A 15,749-nucleotide genomic window follows, 5' to 3' on the forward strand; every position below is an offset into this window, starting at 1 on the left:
TTTCCACTGCGTTACGGATCTGCCATGCCAGCAAAGCTGATAAGTTTCACTCTAGTTCATGTGTCATCTTCCACCAAGTCCGCTGCACATCTGCTCCATCACAGCTCCGGCAGTCTGGAGCCCTCCGGAACAGATGCGCAGGACTTCTATTTCTGGTGGATACTGGAGCATGATGGAGCATTCAGCTGAAACAATAATATGACAACTGGTTACTTTCAAAAATAAAACACTCAGTGTTGATGTACACAAATCTTAAAAAAGAGATAAATACAAGCTCTTCTACTAATCCTTTGGTGGGGAACACTTCATGTTCTTCAGGTTTTTTTTTTCTATCAACATGTGAAGTTTTTCCTCACTCTAATCGAGGGTCTAAGGACAGAGGATGTTGTTCACGTACAGATTGTAAAGCCCACTGAGGCAATGTGATTGGGATTTGGGGCTATATAAATACAATTGATTTGATTTGATGTTGGCGTGTTTATCACACATAGCTATAACCGCGGTCACGAGTGATTATGTGATTATCACGGGAACTCCTCGGTCTTGCTACACCAGTTGTCAACAGTACTGCGCCGTGTAAGACACAAAATGAAACCGGTGGGGGTTGCTGGACTGAGCCATAAATCAGCGACATGTATCTGGAGGAATCTCAGGTTGAGTTCTATGCAGCAGAGACCAAAGCAGGAAACAAAGGAGATACAGATCCATTCTGTGTTCATTCTGAGATTGCCCTTGCGTCTGTGCAAGTGGATGTTGAGTTATTCCCTCAAATGCAAGAAAAAACTAAAGAAAATTACGATAAGCTGAGAAACAGAGACCTAGGGAGCCTGTGCATGAATACATTTTCTGACACACTGATGAAGTTCAACAAACATTTAATAAATTAAAAATCAATATTAGCAGCAGTCTTGACAACAGAGAAATGTCCATTTGACAAAAAAGCGACTTTCTTGTTGCAGCTCTACAGCAAAAGATGAGAGACTCTTAAAAGATGTGAACAAACTTAGAGGGTGGTTACCACAGTTTTGTTGGAAGATGACCAATCTCCTTTTTTTATAGCTTGTTTTATATGTTCAAGGTCACGCTCCTGAAGGTGGGTCTGAGTCTCAGTCGCACCACAGACAGTTACCATTATGGATGATCGGCTCCAGCAACAGTAGTAACAGACATTCTCAATAAAACCTTTTATAATCAACAAAACAATCTGAAATGTAAACGGGTCATGTAACACTACTGTCCTCTTTGTAATAAATCTGATAAGAAAGAACACTTAGCTTGATTTAGTGGCGTCAACAGAAGCGGCAGTGAGGCATCTGCAAACTATAAAACTGTTTAAAAAGGTTTTTTTTTTAATCATACAGTACAAAGTAAAGCAATGATTTATCACAAAAACATGACATGCATGACAGCAACGTTTCCACACTTTACAAAGTAAACTCCTTTCGAGACTTTCTCATGTCATTCGCGTTGAAATGATCGAATACTGGATCTGTTCTTCAATGTTTTTGGTCAAGTTGGCAGCAGTTCGTCATCACAGTGTCCTCCTCTGCACGCAGAGACCCAGACTGCTTGGGTTCACTCTGCTGGAGACTGTGCAAGCGTTCAGTCCAACATGTACTGAGGAAACAAAAGACTTGAGAAGCAGCCTGAATCAGCTCTTATCAGCGCTGACTTTGACACTTCGCTGCCAAATGTTCCTCGCACTATTCGCGACTTCAGGTCGTACATAAAGCAGCGTTCCTCAGGGCTCTATTCGAGGCCCAAGGAGAAGTTAATCCCATGGACGATGCCGATGATGATGGGTTGCCAGGCAACCAGGTATCGGAGCCAATCGAGCAGCTGCCCATACAGAACATGTGTCTTCTCCCAGCTGGCAGGAGACAAAGGAATTAAGGAGAGCACTCAATAAAGAAGTTGTGGTTTAATAGTTCAAGTCTTGTTGGACATCAGGGGGCAACCTGTGAGCGGTGTTTTTTTAAACAAGACAGTGCCAACTTTAAAGAAAGGAAGGGAGGGGAGAGGAAATGAACACGATGAGAAGGTCAGGAGAGATATAAGGAAGGGAAAGGAAAAAGGTGAGAGGGAGAACAGGAATAATGTAAGGAATTCCTCATTACATGGCAAATAAAAGGATACGGGTTGTTCATCATCCTCTTCAAGTCAACCTTCTCGTTGCAGTACGGACACGTCTGCTTCTTACCCACGATGCACCACCCGCGGATGCAGAACTCGTGGAATCTGAGCGATGGGGTAAGTTAAGGCAGAAAATCCTTTATTTCCACATTAACAAAAGACCCAGTCACAGTTTACCAATGGCTACACAATTTCACTAGTTAGGAAACACAATAGGTCCATATCATATAGTCTTACATGGTCCAACTTGAGAGTGAAAGGAGCATTTGACACATTATAGTTATTTATTTCCTTATTCAAAGAACCACCAGAACCTTGACTTCAAAGACTTGTCACATTGAACTTGACCTAGATAGTACACGGTAGGGCATACCACGGCTAAGCACAGGACTTTTAACTCTTGCTGATGTAATATACGCGTTTGTTCACTGTTATGGTCACATTGTGATCTCACGTGAGGTCATTGGTAGTTTGCTTTGCTACATGACAAATTTGACATTATCTGAATTATGCTTCATTACTTATCAAAATTAACGTGGCAGCCACATTTAACCCAATACTCGCTATTAATGTTGCACAGAGCACTACATATGGTGCCCCGCGTGGGGCAATGCCAATTCCCAAGTGTTTAAAATTAATTTCAGCATCATTTGGCCAGTGCTAAAATTTTAGATTCACATCTTGAGCCCTTTAGCAAGAAGTTTATACATTTACCCCCAGTAGTCTACAACAGGAGTAGACGTTTTTTTGTAATCATCAATTATTGACAGCCAAATTGAACCCAAATTCCCTATGAATGTTGCATGAAGCACTACATAGGTAAGTTTAATAATAATTTAGTGTTTAGTTGAGTTAGAGTTTTTCTGAAATAATACTGTTTAGGGACAAATAAAAGCAAAAAAAACCATCCATTAACTTTGGAGACATAAAAAGCCTTTTCTCTTGCAGGATTTTACTGAGCTTTAGGATACATGTGTCCACAGGAGAGCTGGTAGGTGTCTTCTATAAATCCTTCCTCCTCCACATCCACCAGGATCCTCTGGCCGCACACTGCACAGATATCATCGGTCAGGCTCCTGCTGGGCATCCCTCCCTTGTTGTAGTACTGGAAAACACACATGCAAGGTCAACGATTTGTTAATTTAAATCAATAGATGTGTCCACAGGCACCAAAAAAGAATATGCTGAATTAACTGTCAGCAGTTTCTGTTTAAAGTGTACAAATACAGACAGCTTTCACTGGATTACTTTAAAACTGAAGAAAACTTAAAATTCTTATGTTTTTTAGGCAAGTTCTGCAGTTATAAGGAACGCCTGTTTTCTATGATTTTAAAGCAGATGTTGGATGTTTGTTATGATGTTGATGATGATGAAGGAAGTCTCACTGAATCTAAAATTATGTGTATCATGTTTGTTTGTTCTGATTTGACAGATTTATGTGTTCACTCATAAACTAAAGGGGGAAACTAAATCCAAAGGCTGCTAACTAGTACTGAAACTTGAACATTTTTCATGTGGAATTCATCAATATAAAAGGTGTTTTACCCCGATTGTCGAAGCCATGTAGTCAGAACAGATTTCAGCAAAGTCTCTGCCCATAACGCCGTAGTAAAGCCCGTAAAACAGCATGATGACACCAACGTCCATCGTGTCCTCTGCCTTGATCCTGCACAGAGAAAGAAAGATCAGCTGTCTCTTCATAAGAAGAAACCATCAATGTGCATTATCTTGCCAATTAAAGCCATATAAATTGTGCTTAGCTGAACCGAGAGACATTTAAATTGACAGAAATAACTTTAAGGCCATTATACTGTACACCGAGGCTTTACAGTCTATTATTATTACAGTTTATTAGCCTTTAAATAAAGAGAGCGATCTGCTGTTTAACTGCTGGAGCAGCCAGAGATAAAAACATAAAGACCATATATTTAATATAAAGATGATTGGAATGAGGTTGTACGAGTGTCTCCCTGATTTGATCAACCAAAAAATTAGCAGTAACGATTTTGATCATCTATTAATCAATATTTGACTTCAGCTGAAGTGGTAAAATAGGTTTGGAACAGGAAGCTTTATACACATGATCAGAGGCCAACAATCGATGAAAAGCTCATACAAAGATGATTAACCACCACATGTATTAATTGATTCTCTTAATCAAATCATAAAGTTTTACAGGATGTCCAAGATGCATTTTTCCTGCAAAAAGAAACCTCAATATATGTGTCTGCACCAATCAATCTGTTTTCCAGGTCTTCCCTGAACGCCTCATTTTCAGTTATGTAAAGCTGCAACAATTAGTCGATTACAGGAGTAGGATTGATTAACTGTTTTTATAAGATTCAGTAATTATTTCAGTAAAAATGTGAAATAGTTGCTGGTTCCAGCTTCTTAAATATGAGGATTTGCTGCTTCTCTTTGTGATTTGTTCACCAGCTGCAGCGCACACAATTAAGGAAGCAACATATTTCAGACTTTCCCTCGCACTATTTTTGGAGACAGACTGGCTAGATTTCATGACTAGAAGCACCTGTGCGGCTTGTTAATATGTCAAAACATTAGGCAAAATTGTTATTTTGACATGTGAAAAGGTAAAATTCCATAAATGACCTTTTTCTAAATTTTGAATTGTCCTAAGGGCTGTGACAACCAACAATTACACCGCAACAACTGTTCAGTTTGGGCTTTAAAAGACACTTCTAATCTACTGACTGTCAGCGATGACTCACCTGAAGAAGACGTTGAAGCCGAACATGGTGAACATGATGAACAGGTAGCCCAGGATGCCCACCGCATAGCTCAGCTTGTAGATTAACAGGAACCACTTGTACACCATCCTGAAAAACACAGACACCATAAATAATTGACCAGATGTCTTTTTTCTTTTTACAACCAGCACACCTTTGTATAATCGTTAAATGGTTGCTGGTGACTATCAAGACACTGTCACATTAATCCAGAGATAAATTCTCATTAAAATATGTGAACTTTATCTGGTGGTAAATCTGCGGGGTCTCCAGAGGACGGACAAGAAACAAAACCTGAAAAATAAGGCATGATATAAGCTCAGCAGATCTAGCATTAAATCTCACTCACTAGCCATCTAAATACGCTGATCAACTTTATTTACTCACAAATTATCAAAATGGATTCTTCTGCACCAAAATTTCATGGGTTAAATTAGCCTTTTATGAGAAATGTAAATTTAAAATGCAAAAATGTGCATGAGGACAAAAAACAACAACTTTTAACAACAACAATAGATGCAGATTTGTTATTTGTGTCTTCTTCTGACGTTTTCACCAAAAACTAAATAATTACCTTTTAACATTATTAACTTTATGACTCTGGTTTTAAAATACAGGGCTTTGTTTGTCTTCTAACTCAAATTGTACACCAGGAGCGATCCTCAGGATTCAGTTTCCAGGATTGTTAATATCCTAAACTCTGTCCCATTTTCTCTTCATCTTTTTTAAAAACAAACTGAAATGAAAAGACAGCCCAGTGATGAAAGTCAGGACGTCTGCCCTCGTCTCACCTCGGCGTCCTGCAGGACAACGGCTTGCGAGTAGCTCTGAAGATGACGTAGCTGGTGACGACGGAGAACATTCCCCACATGGACAGAAACCTCCACCAGTACAGTTTGATGGTGAAGTACAGAGGAACCACCCACATCTGGACAAGAGTCACCAGCTAAGGAGGAGAACGACACTTTATTACACTTACTTACCATCATACTTTGTTGTAACTGATTTTCCTGCTGCTTTAGCCTGACCTGACTTCCCCTCTTGTTCCTGACATTTTCTAATTGATTGTACACACTGTAAAACCTTCTATGGCAGACTTGTTCAAAATCTAAGAACCATTTCACACATGTTAGTTCATCAGTCATGGTTACAACTCCTCAGGCGCTGACAAAGAGGAGCTTTGTCACATCTGAGCGAACAACGCCGGCGATGTCGTCAGATTTATGTCACAGTCTGGAGATTATACATTTAGCAGAAAGCTGCTTATAAACTGAAGGATTGGAGTTTATAAGATGGGGATATTTACTGGGCAGGAGGAAGGAATTTAAAGAATGTGTGAACCTCTTCTTTAAATACCACACAGATATGTAGGATCCACCAGGGGACTGATGGAAGGTCAGGTGAAGTTTCATAGTGCGCAAAACATTTCTGGAGCTTCACAGCAAAACAGAGATGCAGCGTCACTGCTTAACAACTGAAGTAGCTGGAGACATGTTTTGAAATGGAGAAAGCTACCAAAAATACGTAAAATGGCTCTGTACAACTCGTCTGCTGTGATCCAAGTCTCCAGAAGCCCTGAGATCACAAACCGATTTAAAAATATGTCATTTACGGCGAAATCTCCTGGCTAAAAAAGCGTTAACATGCAGCTAACCTCCCCAGATTAGATGAAAACAACCGAAAGATGTATGAAGATGTGAACCTGGGTGCTGATTCACAGTGGGATTAAAAGCTCTAGTCAATATTATCTTGTCAGCACCACGAATAATGAATGTTTAATTTCAAACACTCAACAAAATCCCTCAACAACCATTTCGACGTTATTCAAGGTTTGTTTTGATTTCGAAGGTTACATAAATTCTGATAAAATAAGGTCTTTAAAAGCTTGAACTGTGACATGAAGTGCAGAAAGTGATCAATTTTTTGGGGGTAAAGCAAACACTTTTAAATCAAGTCTCCAGCTACGTCAGTTGTTTAGCAGAATGCTGCAACTCTGTTTCAGTGTGAAGCTCCAGAAATGTTTTGTGGACTACGAAGCTTCACCTGTCTTTATAAACCTGCATAGAAATCCTTAAAAAAAGGACAGTTCATTCATGTTCAGAACTTGCCTTGGAAACGTCACGTTTTTAAGTTTTCTTCAGTATAAAAGTGATCCAGTGACAGTCATCTGTATGCACATGTACACTGCAAACAGGAAGTGCTTACAGCTAATTCGGCAAAGTTTAAATTGAGTTTTTTTTTTTTTTCTTCCAGCTACTTCAGTCGTTAAGCAGAGCCACTAAAGAGACTTTGAGCTGACTTTCCATCAGCATTGAAGGGGGGGGGTGATATCTGTCACTCACATTGTAGGACCGGTGGTGCCGCTGCTTCCACTGCACCAGGACTATCTGAGCCACCACCAGCGTGGCGATGAGGATCAGCACCATCTCTGCATGCATGGCCTCATGACCCCGGTGCTTCACATGCAGACGCTCATGCTGCACCCTGACAAGAAGAAGAGAGGGGGGGAAAAAGCATGTGAGGAGATGGTGGAGGCAGAGGGGAAGATGCATGCACAGTTTTAACATATGATCAATGATGATAATGGAGATCAAGTGGACCAGAAACAGTTTGTGTGCTCACTTCCAGTTCTCTCTGTGTGTCATCTTCAGCAGGTCGTCCTGTAACAGAGACAGAAATAGCAGCTGGGAGTCTCTCTGGACGCTTTTATGTAGGTTAATACAACTTCCCACGCTTATTAACACGTACAACGATCATTTAGGGTGAATTTGATAACACAAGACGAGATATATAGTGAAGAAAAAAGGCGTTTTCTTGTGTGTGTCTGTGTTGCCACGTCCCAACAGCTGCAGCCTCACAACTGACAGCTCGTTCACAGCTGACCAGCTAGCTAGGAGGACGTTAGCCACCGTTAACCACCGTTTTAATGCTCAGATTTACGTTAAAATGGTCGTTAATCAGGACTAACAGCGTAGGAACAGCTGCGTTCATAACCCGGGTTCACTTACCTGGGGGTGCACGCCCGCCATTCTTGTTTTTTTAGCCTCTCCCGGTGGAAGCTAGCCGGCGACAAGCAGCTACGTTAGCTCCGCTGTGACAGCAGCTCCCCCACCGCCCCGACGCGCCGTGTATGGCAGGCCGACAGGGCCAAAATCATACGTGTAGTACATATGCCTCATTTTGTCCCCATCATATATTTTTAAAAGCATAATGTTTTTAAAAAATAAAAATAAAATAAACAAATACATAAATTACATATATATATATATATATATATATATATATATATATATATATATATGTATATATATATATATATTCATATATTCCCCCTCTCTTCTAAATGACCATTGTACGTGTTATATATATACATGGTAAGACTAAAAAAGAGTAACATGGAACCAGAAACTTTCCAGCCATCTATTGCTTATTCTGGTGCAAAATAATGACCAAATAAGTAGTAAGTGTCATGTGAAATATGTAGGTTATTACATGTTATCAGTAGAGTTCGACCGATTAATCGTTTTGGCCGTATAATCTGCGCCAATAGGACGTTTAACAAACTATCGGAATCGGCGGAACTTGGCTCCGATAGTGGCCGCTGGCTGCAGTTTTTTCCACAGCGCCATAAACTGCTTCTTCCCTGCCCTGCTCTCTGTCTGTCTGATCACTGGGGGGCGGGGCTGCTCTTCACACACACACACAGAGCATGGGAGAGAGAGAGACGGGGCGTGTGCAGCGGCAGCAGGGAGAGGAGAGAAGTGACCCAGGTGGAGACGGCGACACGCGTTATTGTAAAACCTTCACGAGTTGAAGTCAACAAACATAACGTCCTTTGTGGAGGTAATAAGTACCAGTTGTTCAACAAGCATAAACGTGCATCATATTTCAGCATAAACAGCGACATTTCCACCGGCACGTTTTACACGACCACAGTGCTTGTTAAGCTAACAATTAACAGCTTGTTAAGAACACGCTAAAATGAAAGCTGTCTGTGTGTAGTCTGTTCATTAGTTTGCCATGAATCTTAAAATTTGGCAATTTCTTGTAAACTTTAGCTGCTGGCTGAGACAAACCAGCCCCCCCCCCGATTTGTTTCCAGATATTACGGAGTTTATATAGTGACTTTGCTGTTGTAAACTTTACTGTTGCTGCAGTGGAAACAATATGTAGTTATATTTGAAATTTAAATGAATTCCTGTTCTGAATGTATTCTTAAAAAAAAGATTCTTTAGTAGTGATAAAGAACAGGACTGTTAAGATGTAGATAAAATCCTAACATACCATCCCTAGCTGGTTAGTGGTTACAGCCTGACTATGGGAGGATGAGAAAATCACAGTTCAAATCCCTTCATTATACGCCTTGTTTAACCAGTGTTATTTTGTGATTATTATTTTTTATGGCACACAGTGCCATCACTCACAAAATGTGAAGGATCACTTAATTCCCCCCCCCCCCCCATATTAAAGTGCAACTTAAATCATCCATGTAGATTTTAATAGATATTGAACATACAAGTTTAAATTAAATATATTATTATATAATATTAATTATATATTAATCATCAACATATAATAACATAAAGCTAATAGCTATATGTCATGCGTACTCCCCAGTGTATCTGTTCTGAAACTGATGCTGCAACATGAGGGTCCATCTTCAGCAGGCATCAAAACCTTGTGGAAGACCATGCTTGACAGCCTGACAAGGCAATTCTCAAAGGCAGAGGACACAAAGTGTTTGGTGTTGGCAACTGTCCTTGATCCCCGTTATAAGGACAAGGCCTTCACTTCAGCAGAGACAGTAGAGAAAGCAAAAGACTGGCTGAAAGAAGAAGCTGCACATGACATGGCAAAAACAGTGGAAGAGACTGGTGAAGCAGAGGATCCAGCAAAAAGACAAGAGACTCCAGACTGATCCCCCTCCAACTCTTGTGGACAGACTGTATGCTAAACTTCTTAGAACAGCTCACCACACAGATGCAGCCCAGTCCAGCTTCGACACTGAGCTGGAGTGTTACCTGAAATTGCCAGTGGTTGAGAGGAGTACCCAGCATTTGGAGTGGTGGAAGAGAAATGAGGCGAGACTTCAAAGACTTGCTGTGCTGGCCAGAAAATATAATAATAATAATAATAATAATACATTTTATTTACAAAGCGCCTTTCAGGACACTCAAGGACACTTTACAGAGGGACATCAGAAAAAAAAACAATGGATAAAAAAAATAAAAATAACAAATATCAATTTAAAACATTCAATAAGACAACATTCAAACATCCAAATACAAAGAAAGAGAAACATACAATTAACAACATTTCAAAAACATCAGTGAAAATACAGTGTGCAACAAAATTGAACAACAATAGAGGTAGGGCGGTGTAACAGTTAGGGGTGGAGTGAATAGGCAATTTTAAACAGGTGGGTTTTGGGTCTGGTTTTGAAAGCAGGGAGGGAGTTGGTGTTACAGATGTCGGGTAGGAGTTCCAAAGCTGGGGAGTAGAGTGACTGAAAGCTCGGCTCCCCATGGTGCGGAGGTGTACAGGGGGGATAGTGAGGCGGAGGGAAGAGAAGGATCTGAGGGAGCGTGCTGGATTGGAGATGCGAAGGAGATCAGACAAATAAGGAGGGGCGAGGTTGTGAATAGCTTTGAAAGTGTACAGAAGGATTTTGAATTGAATTCTGAATATCTGTCTGCCACCCTCCACCGTCCCAAGTGAGCGAGTGTTCAGCAAGGTGGGGATCCTCTATGACAAGCGGAGGAGCCGCCTTTCTGGAGAGAATGCAGACAAGCTCTGTTTCCTCCATTACAATATCAGGCTTCTCAACTGGGATTACTGACTTTGAGGGAAAGAAATAGCTCCCACTCCAACTGACTTTTTCTTTTACATACTAGATTCTTTACTGTTAGTTTGATGTTCAGTTCCAGATTTATATATTTATTTTGGTATTTATTACTTTGAGTTTGATGTTCACTTGGAGATTTTATATATTTGGATATTTATTACTTTGACTTAGCTGTTCAGTAAAACAGGTGCTGCTAATAAAGTCAAAGATTGTTCATTTCCAACAGTGTTGAATTTTTCCGTGGGGGGGTGATGGTGAGTGGTATTGGCTGATTAATTGGCTATCGGCTTTTTCCTGCTCCAAACCATCTTTATTATAACGGCCTTTAAAAATCCACTATCAGTTGACCTCTAGTTATCAGTATACTATAGGCTACAATCAGAGTGTCTTGTTGCAAACATCTTACTAACTGGATTTTATGGTACATCATCTGGTAGATTCCTGCAGGAATGAGTCCTAAAACCCAGAAGTTGCATTTTTTAAACTTGCATTTCCCTCATTGTGAAGTCAGTGGGTAATTTGAATGGGTTTTCAGCTACATGTCTGAATTAAGACCTGTTGAAATTATTAAGTGTCCTATGAGTCCAAAAAACAAGGCAGCTAAATGAGACCACAGAGGTTGTAAGAGACATTAAACACCATGCCAACATGGCATCATTGTTAGCTTCATACACAAGTATCATAAACTTGCCACAGAGCTTCTTTTCTGCAATACAAAAATCTTGAGCTGAGGTACATAAAAGGTATTTATTTTAAGATTAATTATTTCTATTTCTTTTAACAAGTGTTTGTGCAATGCTGTCCCCACTTTCATCATCTCCAGCATCATAATAAACCTTTTATACTGCCAGCAGTCAGTCACATGTTGAGACAGGTTAAAATTGTTCCCACCACTTCAATACAACTCACTGCAAGTAAATAATGCAGGAGACAAAGTTATTGAATATCTGATAACAGTATTCAGTTTACACACACAAAATGAAATAAGCAAATTTATGTTCTGGTCGATATGTTTTCAGGTCACGACATAACTTGTGGTGTGTGTAGTGTGATGGTAGTTTTGTGACTTATGACCTACAGAAATGGCAAATTTCACAAGTAAAAAACAACGTAGACAAGAAAATTCACACTCAATCCTTTTATTTCACTGGGGTTTGACACAACAGGTTAGCAACAGTTTCAGCTGTATTACTTAAGCAGCAAACAAAAAAAAACTCTGCATACAAAAACTGATGAAAAGATCCTCCTGAATCGACTGAAGAGAAATCAATGCCGCTCCATGCTCATGTTCTTTCTGTGGGAGGAAAGAAATAATGTATATTAACCAACAGGTCAACATTTTGGTCTTACAGCTGCAACTAGAACTGAGTTCGCTCAGACATCCAAGGAAGGATTGGGCCATCTTTGGTCTTTCGACCTCTGGTGGAAACTACGAATGGCAGGAAAAAGCATCATCACAGCGAACTGTAGGTTGTCAGTCTGTACATTACAGCTGGATCGGATTTTCAAACTAAAATATATTGTTCAAAGTAAAAATGCATACCAGACAAGAAGCAGCAAGACGACACTGGAGATCATGAAGCACTCTATAGTAGAGACTTTCACCCTGAAAGAGACAAGTAATGACAAGTTAGCTGAGATGTTTAAAACAAGATTTTGATTTATTCACATCTTCTGAATTCGCTCAGACATCCAAGGAAGGATTGGGCCATCTTTGGTCTTTCGACCTCTGGTGGAAACTACGAATGGCAGGAAAAAGCATCATCACAGCGACTGGTTGTAAGCAGGAATATAAACTTCATGGAGCATTTACTTGGGGAAGATTTTATTCTTTCAAAAAAAAAAAAAAAAAAAAAAAGGAACCTACCAGCTTTACAGGCCTCGATTTCCATCACTTTGATGGACAATGGCACCGCCAGCAGGATGTTGACCCTGAAAGTTAAGACAGAGAAAGTTAGATCTAAAAGCTAAGAGACGTGTCAAGTTCACAGATTTTTATCGTTCGCTCAGACATCCAAGGAAGGATTGGGCCATCTTTGGTCTTTCGACCTCTGGTGGAAACTACGAATGGCAGGAAATAATGTCATCACAGCGACAAGATGAAAGCAGAACAGCTACTGCTATTGTAAATCTGAAAGCATACATACCAGCTTCACAGCCTTTGATTTCCGTCACTCCGACACAAACTTTGAAGGATGCTGAACTGTCATCACCAACATGTTCATCCTGAAATTTAAGACAGAATGTGAGATCTGAAAGCAGTGAGGTGTGAAATGACAAGTTTACATATTTTATTGTTCGCTCAGACATCCAAGGAAGGATTGGGCCATCTTTGGTCTTTCAACCTCTGGTGGAAACTACGAATGGCAGGAAAAAGCATCATCACAGCGACAGGACTAAACATTTCACACAGCAGCTTTTGCAGGAAATGAAATAAAAATACGTACCAGCTTCACAGGCTTTGATCGACATCACTCCATAACTTTGATGGATGCAGCACTGTCGCCTCAAAAGATGTCCACCCTGAAAGTGACACAGATTAAATACGTTTAAAAAAGGCAAAAAAGTGTTATGAGACAAGTTACACACTGCTGTTTTTCGCTCAGACATCCAAGGAAGGATTGGGCCATCTTTGGTCTTTCAACCTCTGGTGGAAACTACGAATGGCAGGAAATAATGTCATCACAGCGACGGGACTAAACATCTTATAGCAGCTAGTTTAAAAAAAGATTGTAATCAAAGAAACATACCAGCTTCATGCACCGTGATTGTCATCAGTGTTGACGATGTCTGACTGTCACGACATCGAGACGTCACCCTGAGAGTGAAACACAAAGTTAGATCTAAAAAGTAGAGACATGTGGAGACACGTTACAATGTTTTATTTTTCGCTCAGACATCCAAGGAAGGATTGGGCCATCTTTGGTCTGTCGACCTCTGGTGGAAACTACGAATGGCAGGAAATAATGTCATCACAGCGAAAATATGCAAATAGTCTACAATCATGGGACGCATATCAAAAGATCATTTGAAGAATATCATCTCGAACAGAGAGAGGAATACACCGTTAAACATGTGTCTGCAGTGACATCTTCAAATTAGTTTTCATAATCAACTAAATCCTGTTTTTTATTGAATTTGTTGCATAGGTTCTGTTCCATTTTCATCTTATTTTGGGTTTTATTGGTACATGTTCAGAATAAAATACAGAGAATGTGCTCCTTTCTCTGGATTATACAAGTTTAAATGTAATAGTAATATTTTTGACTGTTCAGGGGGTAAAAGACATCACGTAGGACTCCTCATTGGCATTCTTCGCCTTTTTTTAGACTTTTCATTGACATCAAAATGTATTGGTGCAACTAAATTAACTTTTTTTTAAAGGAGGATCTTTGGGGTATTTCTGATATATTGTTGGCACAAAAACAGCTTTCACTTAATAAAAATATACTGTTATAATCTGTTATAAAAACTGGAAGACTGAAATGATTAAAATCATAAAAATAGTTGGCAAGTCATTTTCTTTCCATCAACTGATCGTTTCAGACCAGCATCTACTTTTATTACTTCACTGTAGTTTCATTTTGATAATCACAGAAACCCAGTAAATATATTCATCAGCTCACCGGTACCGAGGGTCCAGTGGAGCGGATTCATTTCAGCGTCGCATCGTCCGTTGTGACTTAGTTGAACAGCTTCTATACGGTGTCCCTGAAGGTCATTATCCCCCTGAAAACAAGCAAACTTCAGATTTAATAACCATGTAGGAGCTCATCATTTAATACAGCTTTTAAATTAAAGAACACGCTCAGACATCCAAGGAAGGTTTGGACCATCTTTGGTCTTTCGACCTCTGGTAGAAACTACGAATGGCAGGAAATAATGTCATCACAGCGTAGAAGGACACGTGGTTCAGAAAGTTAGGGGGGAAAATATCTTAATAAACCATCTCTTACCTGCTGGAACATGTGGGCAACAGCTCCGAGGTGACGCCGGCATCATCAGACCAGACGGGCGCCAAAGATGCAACATTTTTAAAACCTGCAAAGATAATATATAAGTTATTAAATTCAGTTAAATGCCAGTTATTCCTTAGAAAAGTGACCCACATTTATATACATAACGTCACTGTTTGTCTTTTACAGTAATCTTGTTCATATCTTGACCTCCTTTATACATTTTCCTCTCTATAAAGCACTTTAATGTGCAAGAGTGACTTCAAAGGATGAGAGTTGATTTTTCACAATACTTGTTGAATTTAAGTCCACGTGTTCTTTGCTAGAAGCTACAGAAACAAACACTGCTGTGTGTTTTATGGCTTCATCTCTTCTGGAAAGTTCCAGCACCTACAACTACATTTATATGTAATATATATCACCTACGATAAAAACACGAGGTCTTGCTTTAATCTGTTACTAATTAATGTGGTTGTACTGAAGTAAAAGCTCCATTTTGACCTCTTAACACGTTAAGACACCAACAGTGATATTTCTAACAACGTGTGCAGAGGCGTTGTTTCTGAAACAAATCTAACACCATCCGTTAAATAAACTCACCATCTGCGCTGCACGTCGCCATCTTTACCTTCTACAAGCTGTTGTCAACACGTACAAGCTTCTATTTGATGTGTAAAGAGTCGTTTAAAAGTATATTTACCGTTGAAGTCAGGAGAGTTTGGACCCTCCTGCTGTCTCGACTCCTCCGCGGCGTAAAGTGAGTCCGGACGACCGCTCGCTTCTTTATGAGCCAACATGGCGGCTGGTAAACTGGTTAATGGCGCCTTACCGCCGCCTGCTGGACCGGAGGGCGAACTGTTCAGTACTCACTGTGATATCAAGTACTGTTTACATACCTTCTTCTTCTTCTTCTTCTTGTACATCTCCTCCTCCTTCTTCTTCCTCTTCTTCTTCTCCTCCTTCTCCTTCTACTTCTCCTTCTCCTCCTCCTCCTTCTTCTTCTTCTTCTTCTTCTTCTTCTTCTTCTTCTTCTACCTTGTGTTGTTGTTGTTGTTGTTCTTCTTCTTC

The 15,749-nt window shown here is 40.0% G+C and overlaps 1 protein-coding gene, 1 long non-coding RNA gene and 7 other non-coding genes across 9 annotated transcripts; all 9 read right to left on the reverse strand.

Annotated features, from left to right (window-relative positions):
- Positions 1-858: 858 nt before the first annotated feature.
- On the reverse strand, positions 859-8,019 carry LOC115589047 (RING finger protein 175-like). Its single transcript, XM_030429726.1, has 9 exons — positions 7,889-8,019; positions 7,503-7,540; positions 7,223-7,364; positions 5,672-5,826; positions 4,863-4,970; positions 3,679-3,799; positions 3,105-3,238; positions 2,137-2,238; positions 859-1,870 (listed from the first exon to the last, which is right to left on the reverse strand). The coding sequence occupies exons 1-9, from the start codon at positions 7,907-7,909 to the stop codon at positions 1,750-1,752; spliced, it is 942 nt and encodes a 313-aa protein (XP_030285586.1). The 5' UTR covers positions 7,910-8,019; the 3' UTR covers positions 859-1,749.
- A 3,829-nt stretch (positions 8,020-11,848) lies between these two features.
- On the reverse strand, positions 11,849-15,672 carry LOC115589139 (uncharacterized). The gene is made up of 9 exons (XR_003985488.1): positions 15,382-15,672; positions 14,682-14,766; positions 14,352-14,454; positions 13,476-13,543; positions 13,173-13,248; positions 12,873-12,951; positions 12,593-12,657; positions 12,269-12,331; positions 11,849-12,019 (listed from the first exon to the last, which is right to left on the reverse strand). It is a non-coding gene; the product is annotated as an uncharacterized LOC115589139 (long non-coding RNA).
- Positions 12,096-12,188, reverse strand: LOC115590652 (small nucleolar RNA SNORD14). Its single transcript, XR_003985804.1, has one exon. It is a non-coding gene; the product is annotated as a small nucleolar RNA SNORD14 (small nucleolar RNA).
- LOC115590655 (small nucleolar RNA SNORD14) lies at positions 12,406-12,498 on the reverse strand. Its single transcript, XR_003985806.1, has one exon. It is a non-coding gene; the product is annotated as a small nucleolar RNA SNORD14 (small nucleolar RNA).
- LOC115590650 (small nucleolar RNA SNORD14) lies at positions 12,728-12,820 on the reverse strand. The gene has a single exon (XR_003985802.1). It is a non-coding gene; the product is annotated as a small nucleolar RNA SNORD14 (small nucleolar RNA).
- On the reverse strand, positions 13,024-13,116 carry LOC115590651 (small nucleolar RNA SNORD14). Its single transcript, XR_003985803.1, has one exon. It is a non-coding gene; the product is annotated as a small nucleolar RNA SNORD14 (small nucleolar RNA).
- LOC115590648 (small nucleolar RNA SNORD14) lies at positions 13,324-13,416 on the reverse strand. The gene has a single exon (XR_003985800.1). It is a non-coding gene; the product is annotated as a small nucleolar RNA SNORD14 (small nucleolar RNA).
- Positions 13,614-13,706, reverse strand: LOC115590649 (small nucleolar RNA SNORD14). Its single transcript, XR_003985801.1, has one exon. It is a non-coding gene; the product is annotated as a small nucleolar RNA SNORD14 (small nucleolar RNA).
- LOC115590656 (small nucleolar RNA SNORD14) lies at positions 14,530-14,622 on the reverse strand. Its single transcript, XR_003985807.1, has one exon. It is a non-coding gene; the product is annotated as a small nucleolar RNA SNORD14 (small nucleolar RNA).
- Positions 15,673-15,749: the final 77 nt, after the last annotated feature.

The sequence above is a fragment of the Sparus aurata genome, chromosome 10, assembly GCF_900880675.1.
Source record: "Sparus aurata chromosome 10, fSpaAur1.1, whole genome shotgun sequence".
Classification (NCBI taxonomy): Eukaryota; Metazoa; Chordata; class Actinopteri; order Spariformes; family Sparidae; genus Sparus; species Sparus aurata.